The sequence below is a fragment of the Athene noctua genome, chromosome 27, assembly GCF_965140245.1.
Source record: "Athene noctua chromosome 27, bAthNoc1.hap1.1, whole genome shotgun sequence".
In the NCBI taxonomy this organism is placed as follows: Eukaryota; Metazoa; Chordata; class Aves; order Strigiformes; family Strigidae; genus Athene; species Athene noctua.
In genome coordinates, this window is record NC_134063.1 from 4375257 (window position 1) to 4397510 (window position 22254).

Consider the following 22254-nt stretch of genomic DNA (forward strand, 5'->3'; position numbering starts at 1 on the left):
CTCCACCCTGAGCCCAGCAGTGACCTTCGCTGGCAGCACGAGCAGCACAATGTGAGCGCTGTGGAACATCAGCTCTGCCCGGGGGGGTCTGTGCTGCCACCAGCCCCGCCTGTGGCAGGGGACCAGAGCAGCTGCCATGGCTGCAGAATGGAGGAGACTAGAGTTAGAGTGGAGTCGTTTGGTCGGAAGGGACCTACAACCATTGTCTAGTCCAGTGGCCTGAGCACCTCAGGGCTGACCAAACGTTAAAGCTTGTTCTTAAGGGCGTTGTCCAAATTCTCCTTGAACATGGAGAGGTTTGGGGCATCAACCACCTCTTGAGGATGCCTGTTCTGGTGTTTGACCACCCTCTTGGTAAAGAAATTGTCCCTAATGTCCAGGCTGAACCTCCCCTGACGCAGCTTTGAGCCATTCCCACACATCCTGCCCCTGGATCCCAGGGAGAAGAGCTCAGTACCTCCCTCTCCACGTCCCCTCCTCAGGAATCACAGAACCAACTAGGTTGGAAAGGACCTTGAAGATCATCTAGTCCAGCCATTAACCTCACACTGACAGTTCCCAAGTATACCGTATCCTTAAGCGCTAAGTCGATCCTACTCTTCAACCCCCCCAGGGATCCCGGGGACTCCCCCCCTGCCCTGGGCAGCCCATTCCAACGCCCAACAGCCCCTTCTGCACAGAAATCCTTCCTCAGAGCCAGCCTGACCCTGCCCTGGGCAGCTTGAGGCCATTCCCTCTGGGCCTGGCGCTGGGTCCTTGGCTCCAGAGACTCATCCCCCCTCTCTGCCCCCTCCTGGCAGGGAGTTGCAGAGGGCCGGGAGGTCTCCCCTCAGCCTCCTCTTCTCCAGACTGAACCCCCCCAGAAGCTGCAGAGAGCAACAAAGTCACCCCTCAACCTCCTTTTCTCCAAGCGAGGCAAACCCAGAGCGAAGACCTCAGCCGGTGACTAGCTCCAAGCTAATAATAAACTCTCCACACCGCCTGGTAACTAACTGAGCTTAAATCCTGTGGTGAGATAGGTGAGCGCGTTGAGATCTGTCAACCCGCTATCGAAATACACCAGCTAAAGATAGGAAGTGCCATTAAACTGATGTACTAAAGCACATGCGGCGCACCACGCAGAAAAGGTTCACCACGTTAAAGTACAAAACCTCTCACATGGGCTGAGCGTGGTGATCTTTGGGGCACTAAAATAACTTGGCTGTGGTGTCAGCACAGCTCACTTCAGAAGATTTTTGGGCACGCCTTAATTAGAAACATTGCTCCAGAAAAGCAGCTGCCACAGATTAGCAAGAAGTTGCCCCAAAACCCACCAAGCCTATTTCAAGGGGTGTTTTAAACAGCCTGGTGAAACATCCAGAAGTGAGACCAGCAGCAAGTCAGATCCACCACCCTGTCCTCGTGTTACACTGGTATTTTTCCGATTGTCTGGCCAGAAGAGGGATGCTGCAGCCAGAAACGAGACACAAATACTGATGGCATCACCCACACTTCCACAAGCTATAAAAAGGCATATTTCCTTGTGTGCATCCCCATGCGTGCCTGGAGAGACCCACAAAACTATAATTACACTGTTACACGGCCAGGCACTCATCAATGGCAAAGCTGAGGAACGTCTGGGCCAGGGACAGAGTGCTGTGACTTGTCACTGATACCTTGTAAGTCCATTTGAGATCGTTACATGGAGCGTTTCCCGCAGATTAGCTGCAGCTCTGCTCGCTGGCAGTAAAAAAAAAAAAAAAAAAAAAAAAAAAAGAAGCAGCTCCAGCTCCCCAGTGGGATCTGGCACACAATTTCCATCAGGGTTTCCCCCATGTTATCAGATAAGCCGTACGAAACCATTTTGCTTTCACAAAGACATATAAGGGAAAAGACATCGCGCTTGCTTCAGGCCAGCCTCTAGGAAGCAAAAATCGAAGCCTAAAAAAGGCTCTTTGATATCCTCTGCCCACAGAGAATATGAAATGCCCCAGGGTGGCGTTAGCTCCGGTTGCAAACAGGGGAACTGAGGCAGAACATCCCAGTACATCACATCGCAGAAATTTCCTGGGGACCAGCACACCCCCTCGTTTCTGAGCACCACCGTGGTTCCCGCAGTGTTTAGTATTAGCTGAGTTCCTACAGTATTTATCGCCTGGACACTTTCTCCCCAGTAAATCCTCCTCCACGGTGAGTGATATTTTCCCCCTTCTTTGCAGCCTCCTGAACTCGTGCCAGTACTCTGCAATTTAAAACCCTCTAAAGCAGGTCACCCTGAGCACAGCGGCAACAAACCCACCCCAAATTCTGCTTTAAAAAAAAAATATTTTAGTGTTGTCTAGCTTGTGCATCCACCGGGATGAGAACTCCTGCTACCGGGCGGCTGGGGAGGAGACGGCCACGCTGGCCAGGCTGAATGGCCAGTGACTTCCAAGAGCTTTTCTGGAGTGTGAAACAGAAACCCGCGGCACGACGGGCATCTAGGGAGCCTTAGCACTATGTGAACTTTGCACAGCTCGGGAACAACTGCTGCTATAGGATTTCCATACATCCTTTCACACGCTGGCTCTGGTGATGAATCAGCTCTGCGAGAGCGGATCAAATGCCCGAGACTCCAGCTGAATCTGCACCCCAAAGCCTCACCCCGAACCCCAGCCCCCAGGAGCAGGACAGCAGCTCCAAGCCCCCCAACCTGGCTCTGGCGTTCCCCACCATGGCTGGAGCCCCCCCCCTCCAGCAATGGGGGCTGCACTCTGGGGTCTCTGCACAGATCCCTGGGCCGCTGCCACCAGCCGGGCGGTCACACCGTCACCCCTGGATGCCAAAAGCCTTGGCCTGGAAAAACGGGGCAGACTAAAATTAACCCCAGGCCTGCGTGCCCCGCGGGTTGGGATGAAACCTACACCCCGCGGGACGTCAGCGGGCAGCGGCCGGCACACGGGGCTGCCCGACGGCTGGCGCAGACGGGGACACGGGGCACGTCCCCTTCACCCAGGCTGGGCCCGTCTCGCCGCCACCCCAGACCCCCAGGTTGCTGGTGGGGAAGCACTGGCGTGACAAATAAAGCCTAAATGAGCAAATCATCTCAGCCCAGAGCTCAGCCGGAGGCAAACCCACCGCTGCCCCTCCCCGCCGTGGGCGCTGGCGAGCCAGAGGGACGCCTGCCATCCGCTGGGATTTGGCCGGTGATTCCCCCGGATCAAATTCATCTTGGCTCCATGGCCACGGGGCCGTGGGCAGCCGGAAACCCCTCGGGGCTCCCGGCAGAAACCCAGCCCCGGGCTCTCGCACAAGCTCTGCGGAAAGCACGAGCTGAGACCTCGTCCGCTGCATCCCCAGGAGGCCGGGGGCGAGGGGACAGAGCCCACCCTGTCCCAGCCCCCCTGCCTCGGCCACCAGCTGCTCTCCCGCCCTCGGAGAACATCTCCTGGTGATGCCAGAGCCCAGCAGCCCTTCCTGCCCCCTGTAACACTGGGCTTGATTCCTTATTCACTCTGTCCCCACGTAAAATGGGATCTGGCTGATTCCCTGTAAATGCAGAACCCCTGGGGAAAAGGGTAGGGACCCCACAGAAACCCTGGGGCCCTCCCCTCACCCAAGGCCTTCCCCAAGTCCCAGGGACCGCCCCAAATCCCACAGACCTTCTCCAATTCCCAGGACCAGCCCCCAACCATCCCTGAGCCTCCCAGACCTCCCCAAGGGTCTAAGGCAAGAGGGGCTGGGGGCTCCCCCAGCCCAGAAGCATCCTGCAACTCATCCCCAGAGCCCCCTCCAAGCCCGCAAGGAGCTTGCCCACCAGTGCCAGGGCTGATGAAGAAAAGAAAAAACCTCTCTCTTCCCAAATTAAGGAAATCCCTCTGGGATGGGAGCACAGACACCAACTGGGGGCACAGCAGAGGAGCCGTCCCCTCCCAGCGTGTCTTCGTCCCCTTCCCACCACCCATCCTCCCACGGCAGGAGCCAAGGCGGCCGCCCTGGTGCACAGAGACCTTTATTTTGTTAAAAGGGGGAGCACCCGGTGGGACCGAGGGCTGGGGCGGGGTGCAGGGGGGTGCGATACCCCGGGGGCAATGGGGAATGGCCGGGGTCACCCACGGGGCTGCAGCGAGTTGGGCTGCGCAGGACTTGGTCCTCGGTCATGGCTCGCACGTGGCAGACCCTGAGCTGCTGTGAGGGTTTAGAGGAGGGGTCTCCCCACCAGGACCCCCCCACCTCCAGGCAGGGCACTGCGGCAGCTCCGAGACCCAGGTCCCGGGTGGGACGGGGAGAACTGGTCCCCACGCACTGCGGCGGGGAGGAGGGGAGCACGGGGAGCACGTGGACGGCAAGCCAAGCGAGAGCCGCACGCAGGAAGCCAAAACCCAGGTGAGCACAACCCAAGCCCCCCGAGAAGGGGAGGTCTCCAGGGAGGCACAAGCCCCCAGCACGCCACGGCGAGCCCAGCAGAGCCTGGGGACAGTTACCGAAGGCTGTCGGTGGAGCAGCTCCTCGGGCGAGCAAGGGGCAGAGCCACCGAGGTCCCTTCGCCGCCGCCTCAGCCCGGCGCCAGCGGAGCTAGCGGATGCTGCCGTCTCCCTCGCCGCTCTGCAGCTTCTCCCGCTCAATGGACCACACCAGATCCTGGACAAACTTCATCTCCGAAGCCACCTGCTTGGCCAGCGCCTCGTAGTGGTTCTCCAGCTTTCGGTAACGCCTCTTGAGGCCGTTGGCCACCTGCACCACGCTTTTGGTTTCCTCCTGTGCCTGCTTCTTCAGGGCCTCCGTCTTCTGCAGCTCCTGCCGAATCTGGCGGAGGTCCTGGCTGATGCTCTCATTCTCCTCTTTGTACCATGACTCCTTCTCCTCGTAGATGGACAGCAGGGCCTCGATGTCCTCTTGGAATGACTTCTTGTTCCTCTCCAGCTCTCGGAGGCTCTCCTCGGCTGCAGCCACCTCCTCCATGACCTTGGAGAAGCGCTCAAAGTTGATGTACGTGTTATTTGGCGGCATGCTGGAGTGGGACTTGATGGTGTACTCCTTCAGGCGCGTGGTCTTCAGCCGGCGGCGCTCGGGCTTCTTGCAGTTGTCTTCATTGCGGACGTTCCTCCTCTTGATCACCTGTGGAGAGGGGCAGCCACAGGCGTGGGGCGCAGCCGGGACAGCGGGAGCCAGATGGCTTCAGCACCCACCCCAGTCCCACAGCACCAAGGCCACCAGCAGCACCAAACCAGCCCCAACTGGGGGTTGGAAGAGCCGTGGAGAGCTGCCAGCACATCAACATCCACCCCCGACCTCCTGGATGTTTGACACCCAAGAAGAGACAATTCTTTAGCTTCTCACCTTAATCCAAGGGTGTTCCAGACTTTGAGCTATTGTCATCCGCTTCCTGCAACGACAGCAAGGCTGCGATCGAGGGGCAGAGGCTTTGCTGCCTCTTTCCCTGTTAATGTCCTGGAAAAGCAGCTCGATCGTGTCACCTTTGGGGCACGGATGAACCCGGGGGCCCACACCCAGTCCCCGCTGCAGCCAGGGCCTGCATCCAGCCCCCATGCCCTCAGCCAGCCTCCCGAAGGCAAATACACACAGAAGAGCCCGCAGGAACCTCCCAACCACTGTCCAATCATGCAGCACCACTGCTCCCACCCCAGCCCAGGGTGCTCAGGTCAGCCCTTGAATCCTTCCAAACCCCGTTCCCTCCTTTTCAGCTGAGCTCCTGCACCCTCAGGGTGATCCCAGAATTCACCCCATGCCTGACGCAGGGGAGAGATGCTGGTTTCCAGATGTTTCACAACACCAAATCCTACAAGCAGCAGGAGGGAAACAACGGGATAAATGGGATTTATAGACAAGCAGAACAACAGGGATGGGCAAAGGATGGGCTGGCAGCAGGCAGGCTGAGAGTTAAACCCTAACACAGGCAGGAGATGTGGGAGGAGCTGCCTGTACGCAGAGAGTTGGGCAGGAGGAACCGACCCCTCCCAGGGTAACCCCCAGCTCTGCTCCCTGGCTCTCACTTGGGGTCCTTGACGAGCAGGCGGCGGATGAAGTCCTTGGCCAGCTCGCTGGTGTTGCTGAAATACTCCTCGTCAAAGTCGTAGTTGACGGCAGATATGTTGGTCAGGGTCTCTTGCTTTGTTTCCCCCAGGAAGGGGGAGGCTCCGCTCAGCCTGTGGTGAGAGCGGGTTGTGACACCCCAAAAAGGTGCCCGAGGCGGGGGGACTCGCCTGGCAGTGCCCGTCTCCCCCAGACTCCCCTTATACTCACAGGATGTAAGTGATGACCCCGATGCTCCTGGAAGAGAGAGGAAGATGAGGCTGAAGCCTCCCATGGCACCACCGGTCCCCTCTCCCTGTGCTTTCAGCAAGAGGGGGACATGCCGGCATGACCCCAGCCCTGGGGACCAGCCACTGGTGCCACTGGAAGGGGCCTGGGAGGGGACTCACTCACCACATGTCAGCCTCCAGCCCCAGAGGTTCGTAGTTCACAATTTCTGGGGCTTTTGAAGGAAAGAGGGGAGAAAACACGCTTACTCTAGGGGAAAGAAGCCTGTCCCCACGGACACATCCCAGCTGCTGCACCAGGGCTTTGGGCATCTCTCTGGGATTAGACCAAAGCTTTCAGAGTCTGGAGGAACCCCACAGGAAAACCACGACCCGGGTCTCACCTACAAACTCTGGGGTCCCAAATATATTCTTGAACTCATTCCCAGCTTCAATCTTGTGGGCAATCCCGAAGTCGATGAGTTTGATACGAGGGTTTGGCACGTTCTTGTCCAGCAGCATGATGTTCTCTGGCTGTGGGGGGAGAAGAGCTGGGCTTTACCCCCACACACTCACCCGCCGGAGCCTTGTGCTGCCCTGGGCTCCTCTCCCTGGAGGACACAAGCAGGGAGAGACCCCAGGGCCAACCCCACTGCTCCACAGGAGCCTGGACACCCCACCCCATTCCCCAGGTGCCGAGCACGGGGCATTTGCACCTCCCAGACTTCACCTTCAAGTCAAAGTGGGCGATGCGCTTGGAGTGCAGGTAGTGCACTCCGTCCAGGATCTGCTTGAGGAACTGCGTGGCCTCCTCCTCCGTCAGGGACTCCTTCTCAGCCAGGAAATCAAAGAGCTCGCCGCCTGAGACCAGCTCCAGGATCAGCACCACGTCTGTCTTGTTCTCGAAGATGTCGTGCAGTGTGATGATGTTGGGGTGCTGGATCTCCCGCAGGATGTCCACCTCCCTCTCGATCTCCTCCCGGCTCACGCCCCGACGGCTGGACGACAGCCGACGCTTCTTGATGAATTTGGCCGCGTACTCCAGGCCCGTTTTCCTCTCCCGGCATTTTCGTACAATGGCAAACTGCCCGCTGTGGGATGTGGGGAGGAGGTGAGGAGAGGATCTCCTGCATCGCACGGGCCAGCGCGTGCTTGGCACAGGGGTCAGCACCAGCACAAGGACGGGGAACGCTGTGCTGTGCGGGGGGATAAACGGTTGGTTCCCCCAGAGTCTGTCGGGAATCGGGGTCCTCCCCCACACAGCTGATGACACCCGCCTGCTCCCGCACACTCTCGGAGCAGGAGAGTAAACCCCAGCCTGGGATGGAGGAAGGAAATTCCTCCCAGGGACGTGGCAGCAGCTGCTGCCCCTCCCTGGGCTGTTTGGGTGCTGCTGTGACCACCTGGGGTGGGAGATGCCCATCACCCCCCATTTCCAGCCAGGACCCCCCAGGCTGCTCCCAGGAGCAAACCCCGGAGTCCAGTGGTCCCAGAGGACCACAAAGCTCCGATGGGGAAGGTGGAAGTGGGAGGAAATGCCTGAAATAAGAGTAACCGACCGCTCAAAGCACGCTTAGGTCAGGGGCTGGGGGGAGACAGAGCTCTGGGCACCGAGAGGCACTTCCTTGATCCTGCTACAGCAGGATCCCAACCCTTGTCCCTCCCCGCCCCAGCTGAGCCCCCCGTAGCCCCTCTGCCGAGATGCACAAGGGCCCCTCAGCGCCCTCCTCCACCGAGGACAGGATCCATCCCACCTCCCCAGGCTGCTCCCTCCCCACTGCCCCGGCCATTGGCTGTCCCCGCCAGCACACGGTGACGTGTGGTCCCGTCACCGGCCTCCGTCACCGGCCTCCACGCACGCCCGGACCCAAGACTCCTGTATACATCCCTGGATCACAGCCGGGGCCACCCACAGCCCCCCCGGGGCACAGACCAGCCTTGCCCAGGTGGGATCAGGGGCCCCCAGGCACCACATCTGTCCCCACGGCTCACACCAGACCACAGCTACAGCGCAGCCCCAAAGAGAAAGGGGACACAGAGCAAGCCCCTGGAAGCTCCCCACCTTTCAAAAAAAAAAATAAAAATTAAAGCCACCCAAAATGTTTCTACCGCACAATTATTTCCTAGTGCCTGAGAAGGGAGCCTGTGCCCACGGCTGCAGCAGACCCCGAGCCCCAGCAGTGCTGGCACGGAGCTGGCGTGGCTGAGGCAGCGCTGGAGGATCCAAACCCAGCCCACACCCCCCCTCCGCTGCTGCTGCCTTTGCATCCCGGATGATTAAATCCCATTTGCACGCAGTGATTCACCCCCAGATCTGTCCCGCAGGCGCAGAGCCGGGCGACAGCGACCAAGAAGGGACGGAAGCCACCAGCAGTGACCCAGCAGCCCTGACCAAACCTGGACAGGATGGGAGCTCTGCAGGCAGCAGCTAGGCCTGCCCAGATACAGGGGCAAGTTTAGCTTTAATTAACACCTTTTTTTTTTAAATATGTAGCTGCTAGAAGTGCCTGGCTCTCAGCACAGCCCCTGGCCCCCAGATCCACTGCCTGCAGGTAGCACAGAGGTGGCACAGGGGGTGCCACCGGCACAGAGACACCACAAAGGCTACAGCAGCCACAGAAACCCCCCCAGAGCACAGCGGGACGTCACTCACCTGCCCAGCTCTTCCCCCATCTCGTAGAAGTCCTCCACGCTCTCCTGCCGGAAGGTGGACATGGCGGCGGGGCCCTCGCAGAGCTGAAGCCGCCCTGACCCTGCGAGCGGAGGGGGCCGCCGGGGAGCAGCCGGGGGTCAGCACCTGAGGCACCAGAAAAGGGGGTTTATCGCCCCGTGAGCCACACGCCACCACCAGCAACAAACCTGCTGGGGCAGCTCGGGGCCAGGACCCGGCACAGGGAGCCCCACAGCAGCACAGCCCCGTGGGGCCACGTTAGTCCCAGGGAATCCCCCCCCTGGGTCTCATCACACCCCACGGCCTGTGGGAACCCCCTGCCCCGGCAGGGACGCCCTGGGGGGAGAGGGGTGGCTGCGTGGGCCCCACGGCCGTGGGTCAAGCTTCATCCCAAATCTCTCGTCACCGCAGGCACCGACACTCGGCTGCGGTGGAGGGTCCCCTGAGTCGGCCAACGGCACCCCACTGCCCCCCCCGCCCCCAGCCAGCACCTTCCCTGCCCCACAGCCCCCCCAATCCCTCACAGCCCTTTCCTACTCCACAGACCCCCCATCTTGATGCCCCACAGCCCCTCCCTGCCCCACACCCCCCCATCCTGATCCCTCACCCCCACAGCCCCCCCTACCCCACAGCTCCCACAGCTACAACCCCCCCAATCCCTCATAGCCCCTCCCTGCCCCACAGCCCCCCACAATCCCTCACAGCCCTTTCCTACCCCCCCCAGCCCCCCAACCCTGATGCCCCCAGCCCCTCCTTAACCCCACACCTCCTCATGCTGACCCCCCCTCAACACCCATAACCTCCCCATCGCAATCCCCAGCCCCTCCCTGCCCCACAGCCCCCCCCAATCCCTCACAGCCCTTTCCTACCCCCCAGCCCGATCCCTCACACCCACAGCCCCCACACCCACAGCCCCCCCCAATCCCTCACAGCCCTTTCCTACCCCCCAGCCCCTCCTTGCCCCCACACCTCCTCATGCTGACCCCCCCTCAACACCCATAACCTCCCCATCGCAATCCCCAGCCCCTCCCTGCCCCACAGCCCCCCCCAATCCCTCACAGCCCTTTCCTACCCCCCAGCCCGATCCCTCACACCCACAGCCCCCCCCAATCCCTCACAGCCCTTTCCTACCCCCCAGCCCAATCCCTCACCCCCACAGCCCCTCCCTACCCCACAGCCCCCACACCCACAGCCCCCCCCAATCCCTCACAGCCCTTTCCTACCCCCCAGCCGCCCCATCCTGATCTCTCCCCCCCACAGCCCCTCCCTACCCCACAGCCACAGCCCCCCCAATCCCTCACAGCCCTTTCCTACCCCCCAGCCGCCCCATCCTGATCCCTCCCCCCCACAGCCCCTCCCTACCCCACAGCCACAGCCCCCCCAATCCCTCACAGCCCTTTCCTACCCCCCAGCCGCCCCATCCTGATCTCTCCCCCCCACAGCCCCTCCCTACCCCACAGCCACAGCCCCCCCAATCCCTCACAGCCCTTTCCTGCTCCACACCCCCATCCCGCTCCCCCACAGCCTCCCCCCCCCCTCCCCGCTTCCCCACAGGCCGCAACCCCCTCCCAGCCCCATCCCACCCCCTCAAATCCCAACCGTCGCCCCTCTCCCATCCCCACAAACCCCCAAAACCCCCCTTCCCACCCCAAAACTCCAACCCCACAGCCTCCCCCCCCCCCCTCCCGCCCCACCTGGGCCGCCGCCGCCCGCGTCGCCGCATTCCAGCACTGTTAGCCCCGCCCATCCCCTGGCTCCGCCCACTCTTTTTTTGGCTCCGCCCCCCGCTCTCCGCGCAACGCGCGGAGAGCGGGGGGCGGAGCCAAAAAAAAAGTGGGCGGAGCCAGCACTCCCCCATCGAGCTTCCCCACCAGGTCCTCCCGCACACAAGGGGGCGCCCCACGCCTGTCTGGAAAAACACACCCCCCCCCCCCCCAAAAAAAAGCACATCCGCTCACCATTATCCAATTTTATTAATTCCAGTGGCACTAATACAGGCGGCGATGGTCACGACGGACAGTCACACTGCAGGCGGGCACACCCCTAGCCCCTGCTTCCTTTTGTATGGATTTACCCCTGGGGTTTGTGTTTTGGTTTTTTGAGTCAAATAAATACAGAATCGGGCAAATCTAGTGGAAATGTTTTAGTTACAATGGCAAAAGACGAGTCATGTGCAACACAGAAACCTATAAGGCTTTGTTGTTTTTTCTTTTTTTTTTTTCTTATTTAAAGTCTCAAATCGCTATGAAACCGATTAATAATGCAAAGAGATGGTGGTCACAGGCGTCTACCCCTTCGCACGGGTGTTAACGCTAATTCATTAAATTTTTCACACACACAACCCCCTCCCTCCCCACCCCTCACAGTCCAACGTATTTAATTAGAGTTTGTCGAGGAAATTGTCGAGGGCGGGGATTCCTTCCTTCAGCCCTTTACGTTTGCGGGTCTCGGCCACCACCTGGCAGGGACGGCTGGCGCTGTCGAAGGGGTCCCCGGGCAGGATCTGCCAGTGGTCGAAGACGCACTGGGGGAAAGCTTGGCCTCCCGTGTTGGACCTCAAATCTGCTGTAAAACCTGTCAGAAAAAAAAAAAAAAAAAAAAAGAGAAACTGTGAGGCGGAAGGGGAATGGGCAGAGTTTGGTGTCACCTCTAGAGGAACACATGCTCTGGGTCACCACCTGCACGTCCCAACCACAGTGGAACGGCAGGAGGGATGGGGGTGGAGAAGGTTCCAGAAAAACCTCCTTGCAGCCTCTCACTACTTGAAGTCTTTAGAAGAAAGATGGGGACAGACCTGTAGTGCCAGGACAAGTGGTGCTAGTTTTTAACTCAAAGAGGGGACACACAGACTAGACACGAGGAAGAAATTTTTTTACGCTGAGGGTGGTGAAACCCTCAGGTTGCCCAGAGAGGTGGTAGATGCCCCATCCCTGGAAATGTTCGAGGCCCAGTCAGACAGAGCTCAGAGCAACCTGCTCGAGTTGAAGACGTCCCTGCTCATGACTAGAGGGCTTCACAGGTGCCCCCCTGTGGTTGGGACCTTTCTGCATGTTGGGTCTCTCTTCCCACTCAACAAGCAATGGGATGAGAGGAAACGGCCTCAGGTTGCACCAGGGGAGGTTTAAGGTGGGTATTAGAATTTCTTCATCAAAAAGGTTATCAAACACTGCAACAGACCACCCAGGGAAGCTGCTGAGTGACCATCCCTGGAGGGATTTGAAAGCCATATAGAAGTGACACCTGGGGACATGGCTTAGTGGTGGCAGTTGGACTCCATCTTAAAGATCTTTTTCAATCTGAAGGATCCCTGCGAGACAGCTGGACACAAAAGATCTCCTTCCTTCCTTCCCTCCCTCGCAGGGTTGGTATCAAGCTCCGGGAGACACAAGGGAGCACCCAGGACCAGCCCACTCACCAAAGGACTCGTTGACGGGCAGGTAGGCCTTGACCACGAACATGGGGGTACCAGCCACCTGGGTCTCCTCGAACACGTGGCCACGCTTCCTGTTCAGCACACCGTAGATGCCACCCACCACCTGCTCTGGGCACTGCAAAAAGAGAGGTGTCAGAACCACAAAAATCACCCAACTTTAATTTTCTTCATCTTCTGGGCCAAGCAGAGGTTCCTCACCTGGATTTCCACCAGGTAGATGGGCTCCATGAGCCGGGGCTGGGCGGTGAGCACGCAGGCGTACAGGCATCTCCTGGCAGTGGGAATGATCTGCCCCCCTCCGCGGTGGATGGCGTCGGCGTGCAGGGTGACGTCGTGCACGTCGAAACGCACAGCGCGCATGTTCTCCTCGCACAGGACCCCCTGGGAAAGCAGAACGGGGGGGTCAAACACCACCGTGTCAGGGGACAGCGGGATGTTCCCCACCAGAAGGCTCCAGTCCCTCTGCTTACACCATTTACACCAGTTATCTTCATGCAGCAGCTCCGAGGTTCACATCAGAAGTGCTGACACACATTTCTGATGCTGTAACCCAAGTATTGGGCCAGGAAAAGTTTTTTTTTGTCCCGGTAATGTGAAAAAAAAGTTGTTGACATAGCATTTTCTCCTTCAGACTGAGACTATCTTAAAGTAAACAGGAAAAAAACCTTCTCCTATTGCTCTTCCCAGTCTACCTGTCAACTGGTTATTTTGGAGTCATCTCCTGTCTACTCCTGAAAAAATAACTGGTAGACAAGCTGATGCTCTCTGAGTACCTTCCATTTTCTTTTGATGGGTAACAGCTGGGTTACTCATCTTAACAGTTTCTGTCCCTGCCATTGCATTTTCCTCTCTGAAAAGCCTTTAAAAATGTTAAGTACATGCTGCCACGATGAGTTTCTCTACAGTCCTGGGAGAAAGCTTTTTGTCTTTGGGTTATGTGTGCCTGAACTGGTATGACATCTTCACTCCAGCTGTCACCAAGTTTCACTTATCCTAAAATACTTCTGAATTCTAAATATGTTGCACTGCCTGTGACAGTTTTTCCAAAATTTCTTTAAGACAGGCAGGCAGTAACCCCGGAGCGACCCCAGTCCTGCTGTAACCAGCCCTTACCTCCTTTGTTGCCCACTGGAAGCCAGCCACCACGCTGTCCTTGATCTCGTTCAGGTACTGCACCCCCTTGGTGATGTCGGTCAGGATGTTGGGGCCGGTGCCGTCAGGACCAAAGCACCAGATTTTCCTGGCTTCGGTGACATCCCACTCGTACTTCTCAGCCAGGTAACGAGCTCGCTGCTTCAGCTCCTGGCGCGCAGAGACCTCGCCCTTGTCAATGTCTTCAGCCAAACCATCGGGGAAAGGCCGGGCCTTCATGTAGAGCCTGTTGTGTTTGTTGGGGGACTTGGAAAGGCACATCACGTTGGATTCCTCGCTGACTGTCTCACGGTAGGACACAACAGGATCTGATTTCTGCAGCGACGGAAGAGCAAAGTACAGTGAGTCACCAGCCAATCCGCAGCTCAGCAGAGCTCACCTGCAGCTGGCACTGCAGCCCCTCTACCTTAATAGGAATGCACGCGTGGTCCTCTTCCAGGTCCTTCAGGCAGATCTCCAAGTGCAGCTCCCCGGCACCGGCAATGATGTGCTCCCCAGACTCCTCAATGATGCACTGAAAAGACCATTCATACACCAGGTCAGGCTTCCGACTGCAATGCAACAAAAGCTCTTGCACATGAAGTACTAGCGACTGTCTCCAATTTTTGTCTTTGACTCAAAGCTACTTTTAGATGCTCTTTCCACTGATCTAAGCACCAACCCCGAGGTGAAATGCAATATTCCTTCCCACTCTGGTAGGGCTGGGACAATACTCAAGACTTTCCTGCCAGCACCCCCACTACAACCACAATTTAAGGCAGAAGCCTCTTGTCCCTGAAGCCGTTTCGATCATTCACCTGCACCATGGGGTCAGACTTGGCAAGACGCTTCAGTCCCTCCACCAGCTTGGGCAGGTCAGCTGGGTTTTTGGCTTCCACAGCCACACGCACGACGGGGCTGACGCTGAACTTCATGACTCTCATGTTGTGAGCGTGCTCGAAGGTGGTGATGGTTCCAGTCTTCACAAGGAACTGGTCGACACCAACCAGACCAACAATGTTTCCACAAGGCACGTCCTCGATGGGTTCAACGTAACGGCCCATCATGAGAATGGTCCTGGTGAAAGAGAAAGTCGTTTGATGAAGTCTGTAAAAGGAAGCCCTGCCAGGCACTACCCTGGAGTTCAGCAGCAGGGTTGAAGTCCACGGCCAAGCACCTTGCCCGGCCTCAGAGACAAGAAGAGGCCCAAGAAAGTACTAGAACCACAAATCTGAACCACAGAGCACACTCCAGTCAGGACTGACCTTTGAATTGGCTTCAGGTACAGATCCTCCTTCTTGCCAGGGGTGTAGTTTGGTCCCATGATTCTGACTTTCAAGCCAGTTGAGACGAGACCAGAGAAGACACGTCCAAAAGCGTAGAAACGTCCCTTGTCAGAGGTTGGCACCATTTTAGAGATGTACATCATCAGGGGGCCTTTGGGGTCACAGTTCTTAATACCTGGGAGGAAGGAGAGATGAACTTAGCTCAGTAGCATTTCCAGCATCTAGCATAAATGCCCTGTGCCGCACCCCCAAATCCCAACACAAGACCTGTACCCACTGTTGTCCCGGCCTGCTGACCTCTGTCCGGACAGCTGGCCAGCCCAACCAGGAAGGTCACATCACCAAGAGATGTTTTAAATGAATACAAGCTCAGCCTGAGCCTTTGGCATATACCCTGGCCACCCTCCAGTTACTTAACTAGCTCAGTCCTCCAGATTAAAGCTCGTAAGCTTGTTTGATCCATACTAGAAAAGCTACAGACTCAAGAATTACAGTAGCTACCGAGCTGGGTGCTGGGAGAACAAGATGGATACTGGTGTGTCAGAACATTGCGAAGAGACACCTGGGAGAAAAGCAGCAGCTCATCGTACCTATGGCAGCCTCATCATCAGGGGGTCCCTCGTAGAGCAGCTCACAGCGGTACTTCTGGGCTGTGACAGGAGAAGGCAGGTGAATGGTGATCATCTGCAGCAGGGCATCTCCGGCAGGCAGCCACCGCCTCATCACGGCCTGAGCAGAGACCAGAGCAGTAAGACCCGGTTCAGACCCTGGCAGTTAACCCTCCCTTGCTTCCCCATCCTCTGAGCTGCCAACAGCCCTGTCCCACCCAAGCAGGGTTTGTAGCTGCTTAGTAAGTTTACACAGTTGGAGCAACTACTCGTCGCCACCCCACAGACACTTCAGACCAATCTCACCTTCAGCAGCGGTTTGCCCTCCTTGTCTTTATCTTCACTGTCAAGCTTAATGTCCAGTTTCTCAATCAGTTTAGCCGCCTCCTCTTTCTTGAAGTTCATGATTGCATCAAAAACCTGAAACAACAGCAGCAGTCATGAATGTTGCCAGTGACCCAGTTTGAAGCAGCAGCACAAAAGTCTCTGAAGAGAATCTCTGTTCTTGCTCATCACCCATCTGAATCTATCTGGAGGCTCAGACACATATTTGCCCGCACAGAATCTGCTACCAGCTTCCCTGCGCACCAGAGTAACAGGATGTGTCAGATATTTAAAATTTCTTCAGTCAGACAAGTCAGGTCAAAGTGAAGAAATTTTCCATCATCATGCACTGCATGTGAACCAGAGAGCGTAAGGCACCAGGAACGGCTAAACACAAAGGAGCTCACCTTGAAGATGGGGTCAAGGATGAGCTGGCAGAAGGTCCTGGGCAGTTTCTTTCCATCAGGGCTGGTAGCAGATTTGCTGAACTTGCCAGTAGCAGGATCAAAATACCTGGAAAAAGAACCAAGTCAGACAAGTATCAGCGCTCAGCTCAGCTGCAGAAGTGTGGCTTGCTCTGCTTGCTCAGTCAGGCCAGAGGAAAGAGCCGCTGAATAAGAATCACCTTCATACCTTCTCCCATCACTCTCAGGCTTTCAGAGATGACCAAAATGCATTTAACCCGTGCTGCCAACTGAGCGTCCCCTCCCCATTTATCTGGGTGTTTCCTATTCTGCAGGGATTTCATGGGAAACGGTTCTTTTCCTGGCACATGCACCAAGTCACCGAGACACAGCGTGAGCAGGCACGACCACCTTCCACAGCATCAGACTGCAGCCACACTGAGCTGCTCTGGGATTAAAATCAACAGCCACAATTCCTCACCTGTCTCCCCACAGCTTCTTCATCATGTCTTCTACTTTCTTGGCACGCTCAGATGGATTAAGCTGGGCATCACCCTTGGCAGCAAACTTTGCAACATACATTTCAGCAAACTGTTTCAGGGTGAAAGCCCAGCCGTGCAGGCCAGAACCAAAGCCGACAGTACCAAGCACAGGATCAATCTGAAAGGGAACAGGATACCTGGATTAGAGGAGCAGACACAGCTCTTACAGCCACAGAGCGCTACAGCAGTGAGTCTATTCTGTCCCAAACAGCACTCAGACACAGAAAGTTTGAAAGTGGGAGCTTCAGGACTATGGGACCCTTGAGCGGTTCCATGCCAGCAGCCATCTCCAAGGTCTGGGGACAGTCTGGCCGCACACCCACCATTTTAGCTTTGTACTGCAGAACCAGATCAGTTTTTCATCACTTTAACCAACTATGTACTCAGAAAAGCTCAGCAGCTGCACAGATTTGCATGCAGGTAAGATTCCTGTCCTTCACAGGGAGCATCAGCACTGCAAGAAAACCTGCAGCACGCTGGAGAGTGCTCAATGGGAACAAAGCACAAGCTCTTGCTCAGAGCTGACAGCCCAGGAACCCAGCGGGGAGCGGTGCTCGGAGTGCAGGGACAGGCAAACACCAACGGGCCTTCCATTTGAGAGCCGGGGGAGGGAGGCTGCGTGGGAGCCTAGGATCTCGCATCACCCGACATCACAGATGTGATGTAGGCAAGAAGGTGTCCTACAAAACAAGCGCACTCTTCATCAAGAGAGAAAATACTTTCTTCTATTTATAGCCTTTATTTGCTCAAGCCTCGAACCAACAGAAGATTCTGGAGGAAACCTAGTGAGAGATCCAAACCAGTACAAGCCTGGGCAGTACTGGCATCTTCCTTCTTCTACTCTCACTTCTCCACTCGAGATAAGAAATAACTGAGCAGACTGCTGCTCCCTCCCGCTAAAGAGAATCATTACTTCAAATGCAGCGTTTGCAGCCTCTCACTTACCATGATATTTCCCATGGGGCCACTTTCCCCTTCTCCATACGTGGAGATAATGACGTTCACGTTTTCCACGATGCGCTGGAAGGTCTGGTACAGCTCTTCTGGCTCCAGCTGCAGCTCCAGCAGCGCTCGGTCCATCTTGTTCATCATCAGGACAGGCTTGATCCTCTCAGCAATGGCCTGACGCAGCACAGTCTCTGTCTGCACGCACACGCCTGCCAAACACAGGGGAATTAGTTATCCTCATCTTTAAACTCGCCCAACGTAACACTCCAGTTGCATATGGCTGCAAAAAGCCTTACCAGAGACACAGTCTACAACAACCAGGGCACCATCAGTGACACGAAGAGCAGCAGTGACCTCTGAAGAGAAGTCCACGTGCCCAGGAGAGTCAATCAAGTTGATCAAGAAACCAGAACCATCTTTGCTCTGCTTGATGAAGGCCAAATCATTTTCAGAGAGTTCATAAAAGAGGGAAATAGCTCTGAAATAAAAGAAAAATGATGAAAATCATCATCTACGTGTTACCCATCCCCAATGCTTAGAAACAGCCTTCTATACTGCACAGACAGCTGCGCCCGGGCTTAAGGATTTCCCAAAGCATGTTCCTGGGAAGCCAGTGTGGGAGATAACCAGGAACACAGGCTAAAAATCTGCCCTTCCTACGCTCTTCTGAAATCACAACCTCTTCTGGCTCGGTGCAATATAAAGTGTCCAAAGAGGGTTCCATTTCTTTCAGTCAAAGATTTGTGCTTTTTCTACCAGGCCCAACTGCCTTTTTGGTCCCTTTTCATGCCCCTCAGGCTCCCCACACCACTCATGGCGACAGCAGCCACGTATGTCGCCAGAGATGCTCCCAGGGCAGTCTCCACATCGCATCTGCAGGACTCCAGTGGACATCAGCCACATCCAACAGTCCCAGTGCTAAAACGAAAGGCTGAAGCTCCTGCTGCACATCTATTTCCCAGTGGCCACCAAGACAGCGCTCTAGGATTCACCAGAAGCCAACCAATACTTGCTCTCTCATTTAAGGAATCCTCACAAGCAAGAGATGAGCTTCTGAACTAGACTAGAGAAAGCCTGACACCATCTTCTTTCATCACACGACTGGCAGAGGACTTGAAGCCCCCCTAAGTTCAGACAGCGGGCGCACGGAGGTGCCTGAAGGGAGGGGACTCACGTTGATTTGATGGTAATGCACCGTTCTTGCTCATCCTTCCTTGTGTCGGTGAAACGGGTCTCCCCCGCGCGGGCAGAGGCAATGATACCAGCTTTGCATACCAGAGAATCAGTCAAGGTTGATTTGCCGTGATCAACGTGGGCAATCACAGACATGTTTCTGATGTTGGCCTTTTTGTCCATGATGGCCCGTATCTGGTCTACTGTGAAGTTCACCTTGAAGAATCAAAGGAGGAGGGAGAAAAGAGAAAAACACAGGGGATATAGGAACGGTTTCAACAATTCTAAGAAGCCCAAACAACATCACCGATACCTGCCATAGTTACACCAACGCCGACTGCGCCGGGGCAGCCTGTCACAGACAGCCCACGCCAAGGGCACGGGGGCCAGGGCCCGCGGCGCAGGCACCCAGCGCTGCCGCTCCGGCTCAGCGTCCTGCCAGCGGCGGCAGCGCTTCCTCGAGACAAACCCCCGCTAGAACCCGACCCTCGATCGGTCGCTGCTCCGCGCCGGGTGGGTGACAGCCCGCTGCGCCGCTACGGTTGTCCCCACCCGGGCCGCAGCGTTACATAAGGCAGCCGCTGGCCACCGCAAAGGCTCGTCGCCGGCGTCAACACCGCCCCGGTGCCACATCACCGCCGCCATCGCTCCCCCTCCCCACACAGGCAGCCGTAACCCCACCGGGCCGCGCCGGCACGGCCGCGGCAGCCCCAGCACCGGGAGAACAGAAGGCTACGGGGGCTGACACGGGGCCCCAAGGCCCCCGAGCCCCACCCGCCGGGCAAGGGCCCCCGAGTCTCCCCGGGGACAGTCCCCTCCCCGCCGGGCCGCTCTCCAGCCCCACCCCTCTCCCCTCAGCAGCGGCCCAGCCCGGCACCACAGGCCCCTGCCGCCGCCGCAGCCCCCCCCGGCCCTCCCGGCGCCGCTATCCCCACCGACGCGGCGAGCGCGGTGCCCGCTCAGCCCCCCCGGGGCGGCGGCGAGACGCAGGGCCTCACCATGGTGGCGGATGGCGGTGGATTCTCCGGGGCGGGGGGGTTACAGCAATGGCGGCGGCACAGCCCTGTCTCGCTGGCGAGCGCAGAGCGGGCGGAAGAGAACGCTGACGTCAACCGCCCCCTTCTTATACGGCGGCGCCGGCCGGGGGGCGGAACCTGCGCACCCGGCACGCACGGCGCATGCGCCGCCGCCCCTCTCTGGCCTGCAGCGGCCGGCAAGCTCTATGGTTGGGAGGACTGTTCCGCCGGGGCGGGACCACGTGGCCGCTGACCGGGGCGGCACCGGGGGAGCTGGGACCGGCAACTCCCGCCCCGCCCTGGCTCTGCCCGAGACGCAGCGGGGGGAAAGTCCTCCGATCCCGCTGCCGGTAACTCGCGTAGGAACCGGCCACGGGGGACCAGAGTCGATACGGCCACTGCGGGCGGTGATGCCCGGGGCGGCAGAGCCGCCGCTGTCGGAGCCGTGAGGGCCGCCGGCGCCACCAGAGCGGCAGGCGGGCCCGGGGGGCCTCGGCTCCCAGGAAGAGGCGGTAGAGCACAGCCCGGTGTGAACCCCCGACCCGGGCACCGGCCACCGTCGGACCTTGCCCGCCCCGGCCCCTCCCCGCCAGCGCCGGTCGGGCACTGCCGAGGCCCGACGCCGGCCCCGCAGGGTCCTCACGCTGCGCATGCGCCGACCGGCCCGGGAGTAAGAGGGGGCACCGGCGCTGCAGCGCCCCCTGCGGGCGGGGAGGAGCGCGGCGCCCCCCGGTGGGCCCCGCTCCCGGTTGGGCTCCCGGCCCCGGCCTGCTCCCCCCTCCCCCGGGCAGAGGCTGTCACGCAGCGACGTCGCTCGGGCACCGAGGCGTCCCCGCATGCCCTGCCCGTGCCCTCATCGCCCCTGCACTGAGTCCCGGGGGCGCACGGTGCTGCACCGGGGATGGGGCCTCGCCCTGCAGCCCCGGGCCACGCTGCTGGACACGGTGTGTGCCCAGGGCCGACCGGCTCCGGATGGGACCCCGGAGGCATCGAGGTCCCTCTGGGGAGCCCAGCGGCCAAAGTCCTCCGTGGGGCAGAGCTGGGTCTGGGGTGATGGGGCCAAAGGATGCGGGATGGCTGCACAGTACCAGGGAAGGCCCCGCGTGTGGTTTGGGGAGGATTCCCCCAGTGCAGCGCTGGAAGGAAAGGCCAAACTCTCCTCAGTTTGTCCCAGCAGGTTGGGAAACTGAAGCTCTACACGGTAAAGAGCATCACCTGAGTTAGGAATCGATAGAAGGGAAGTTACACACACAGGCGAGGAAAGAGGGACTCCAGGCGGGGACTTTCCATCTCCACAGCATAAATATTTTACTGCTTTTTTCTTCTCTTCAGCATCACGGGAGGCCGTTGCTCCATCTCCCTCAGCTGCAGCATAAGAAAGCAAATTCAAATTCAAACAAATTCAAGCCACTCCGTCCCTACACGACCTCACCCACCAGCTATGGTTACTGCCAAATTCCCAGCACATCCCTAGTCCATTTGTCCCCTCCACCAGTCACAGGCAGGGACCAGCAGGACAGCGGTGGAGCTACACCCGGGATGGATTTGGCCCCCCACTCTCCTGGTGTGACAGGATGAGTTATCAGCTGTTGGGGTTTCCATAGCAATCATTTGAATTTTTAGCACCAATACTGGCTTTTGCTAGACTGGAAGAGAACACTGGGGAGCCTGATTAACATATTGGCCTACCTAGGAAACTGGCTAATTGCCTTTTTGTTTAATTAGCTCATGGGGTTGATGACAAGGAGAGGAAAGTGCTGGAAAAACATCTCCTAGTGCAGCATTTCACCCCAACTATTGGGGCTACCTCCTGGTAATTCAGCCTGGAGCTGAAGAGGACACTGCTGTGCACTTGCTTCTTAGAAATGGAGCAACCAGACCCCAGGGGGAACAGTATCGGGTGCAGGAGAAATTATTTCTACGTATGTAGAATGTATTTTTAAGAAGTGATGGGTTATCAGAGAGAATCTCTCCTCCCCAAGCACCCATGGGGGGCACAAACACTGACCTGTGCAGGAGGGTGGGGGGATCTTTGGGATGCCATCGCCACGGAGCAGGTTGGTTTTAGCCACGAGGGGCCACATGTGCCTTGGCAAGAAGTGTGTCGGAGGGGAAGGCATGGCGGGAGGCTCTCAAGGCCCCTGAAGCAGACGTGCAGGGCTGAGCAGTATCTCTCGCTAGCGGTCAGAGGGTCTGGCTGCTCTGAGATCCAACAGAAGCTGAGATTTGCAAGTTCAAGCTCAAGCAGAGGCTGCCACAGGGGAAGGAGGAGGAGGATGGTTAGGCCAGTGCCCTTTGGCCTCCTCTGATGACAGCACAGATCCAAAAGCGCTGTTGTCTTGGTGGTTTTTCTCCTGAGCGTTTTCTCTCCAGAAAAGCTTGTAACAACTCTCTGCTCTTCAAAAGCGTTTCCCAGCAAAACTGCGAGTGATGAGATCTGGTGCTTCCCGGTTTCAAGCAAAAAACTGCCCTCAGGCATCAGTGCCAAAGACACCCCAGG

At 57.8% G+C, this 22254-nt stretch overlaps 2 protein-coding genes and 1 non-coding gene across 3 annotated transcripts; all 3 read right to left on the reverse strand.

Annotated features, from left to right (window-relative positions):
* Window positions 1-3952: 3952 nt before the first annotated feature.
* Window positions 3953-10648, reverse strand: DAPK3 (death associated protein kinase 3). Its single transcript, XM_074928088.1, has 9 exons — window positions 10584-10648; window positions 8872-9015; window positions 6949-7309; window positions 6623-6752; window positions 6406-6454; window positions 6223-6249; window positions 5973-6125; window positions 5299-5344; window positions 3953-5076 (listed from the first exon to the last, which is right to left on the reverse strand). The coding sequence occupies exons 2-9, from the start codon at window positions 8931-8933 to the stop codon at window positions 4534-4536; spliced, it is 1371 nt and encodes a 456-aa protein (XP_074784189.1). The 5' UTR covers window positions 8934-9015; window positions 10584-10648; the 3' UTR covers window positions 3953-4533.
* Window positions 10649-10843: 195 nt separating this feature from the next.
* On the reverse strand, window positions 10844-19831 carry EEF2 (eukaryotic translation elongation factor 2). Its single transcript, XM_074927831.1, has 15 exons — window positions 19737-19831; window positions 18740-18954; window positions 17862-18043; window positions 17563-17774; window positions 16557-16735; window positions 16079-16184; window positions 15654-15767; window positions 15330-15468; window positions 14719-14914; window positions 14272-14530; window positions 13881-13988; window positions 13436-13789; window positions 12521-12703; window positions 12305-12437; window positions 10844-11463 (listed from the first exon to the last, which is right to left on the reverse strand). Exons 1-15 carry the CDS (start codon window positions 19737-19739, stop codon window positions 11270-11272), a joined length of 2577 nt encoding a protein of 858 aa, XP_074783932.1. The 5' UTR covers window positions 19740-19831; the 3' UTR covers window positions 10844-11269.
* LOC141971155 (small nucleolar RNA SNORD37) lies at window positions 15951-16020 on the reverse strand. Its single transcript, XR_012635259.1, has one exon. It is a non-coding gene; the product is annotated as a small nucleolar RNA SNORD37 (small nucleolar RNA).
* Window positions 19832-22254: the final 2423 nt, after the last annotated feature.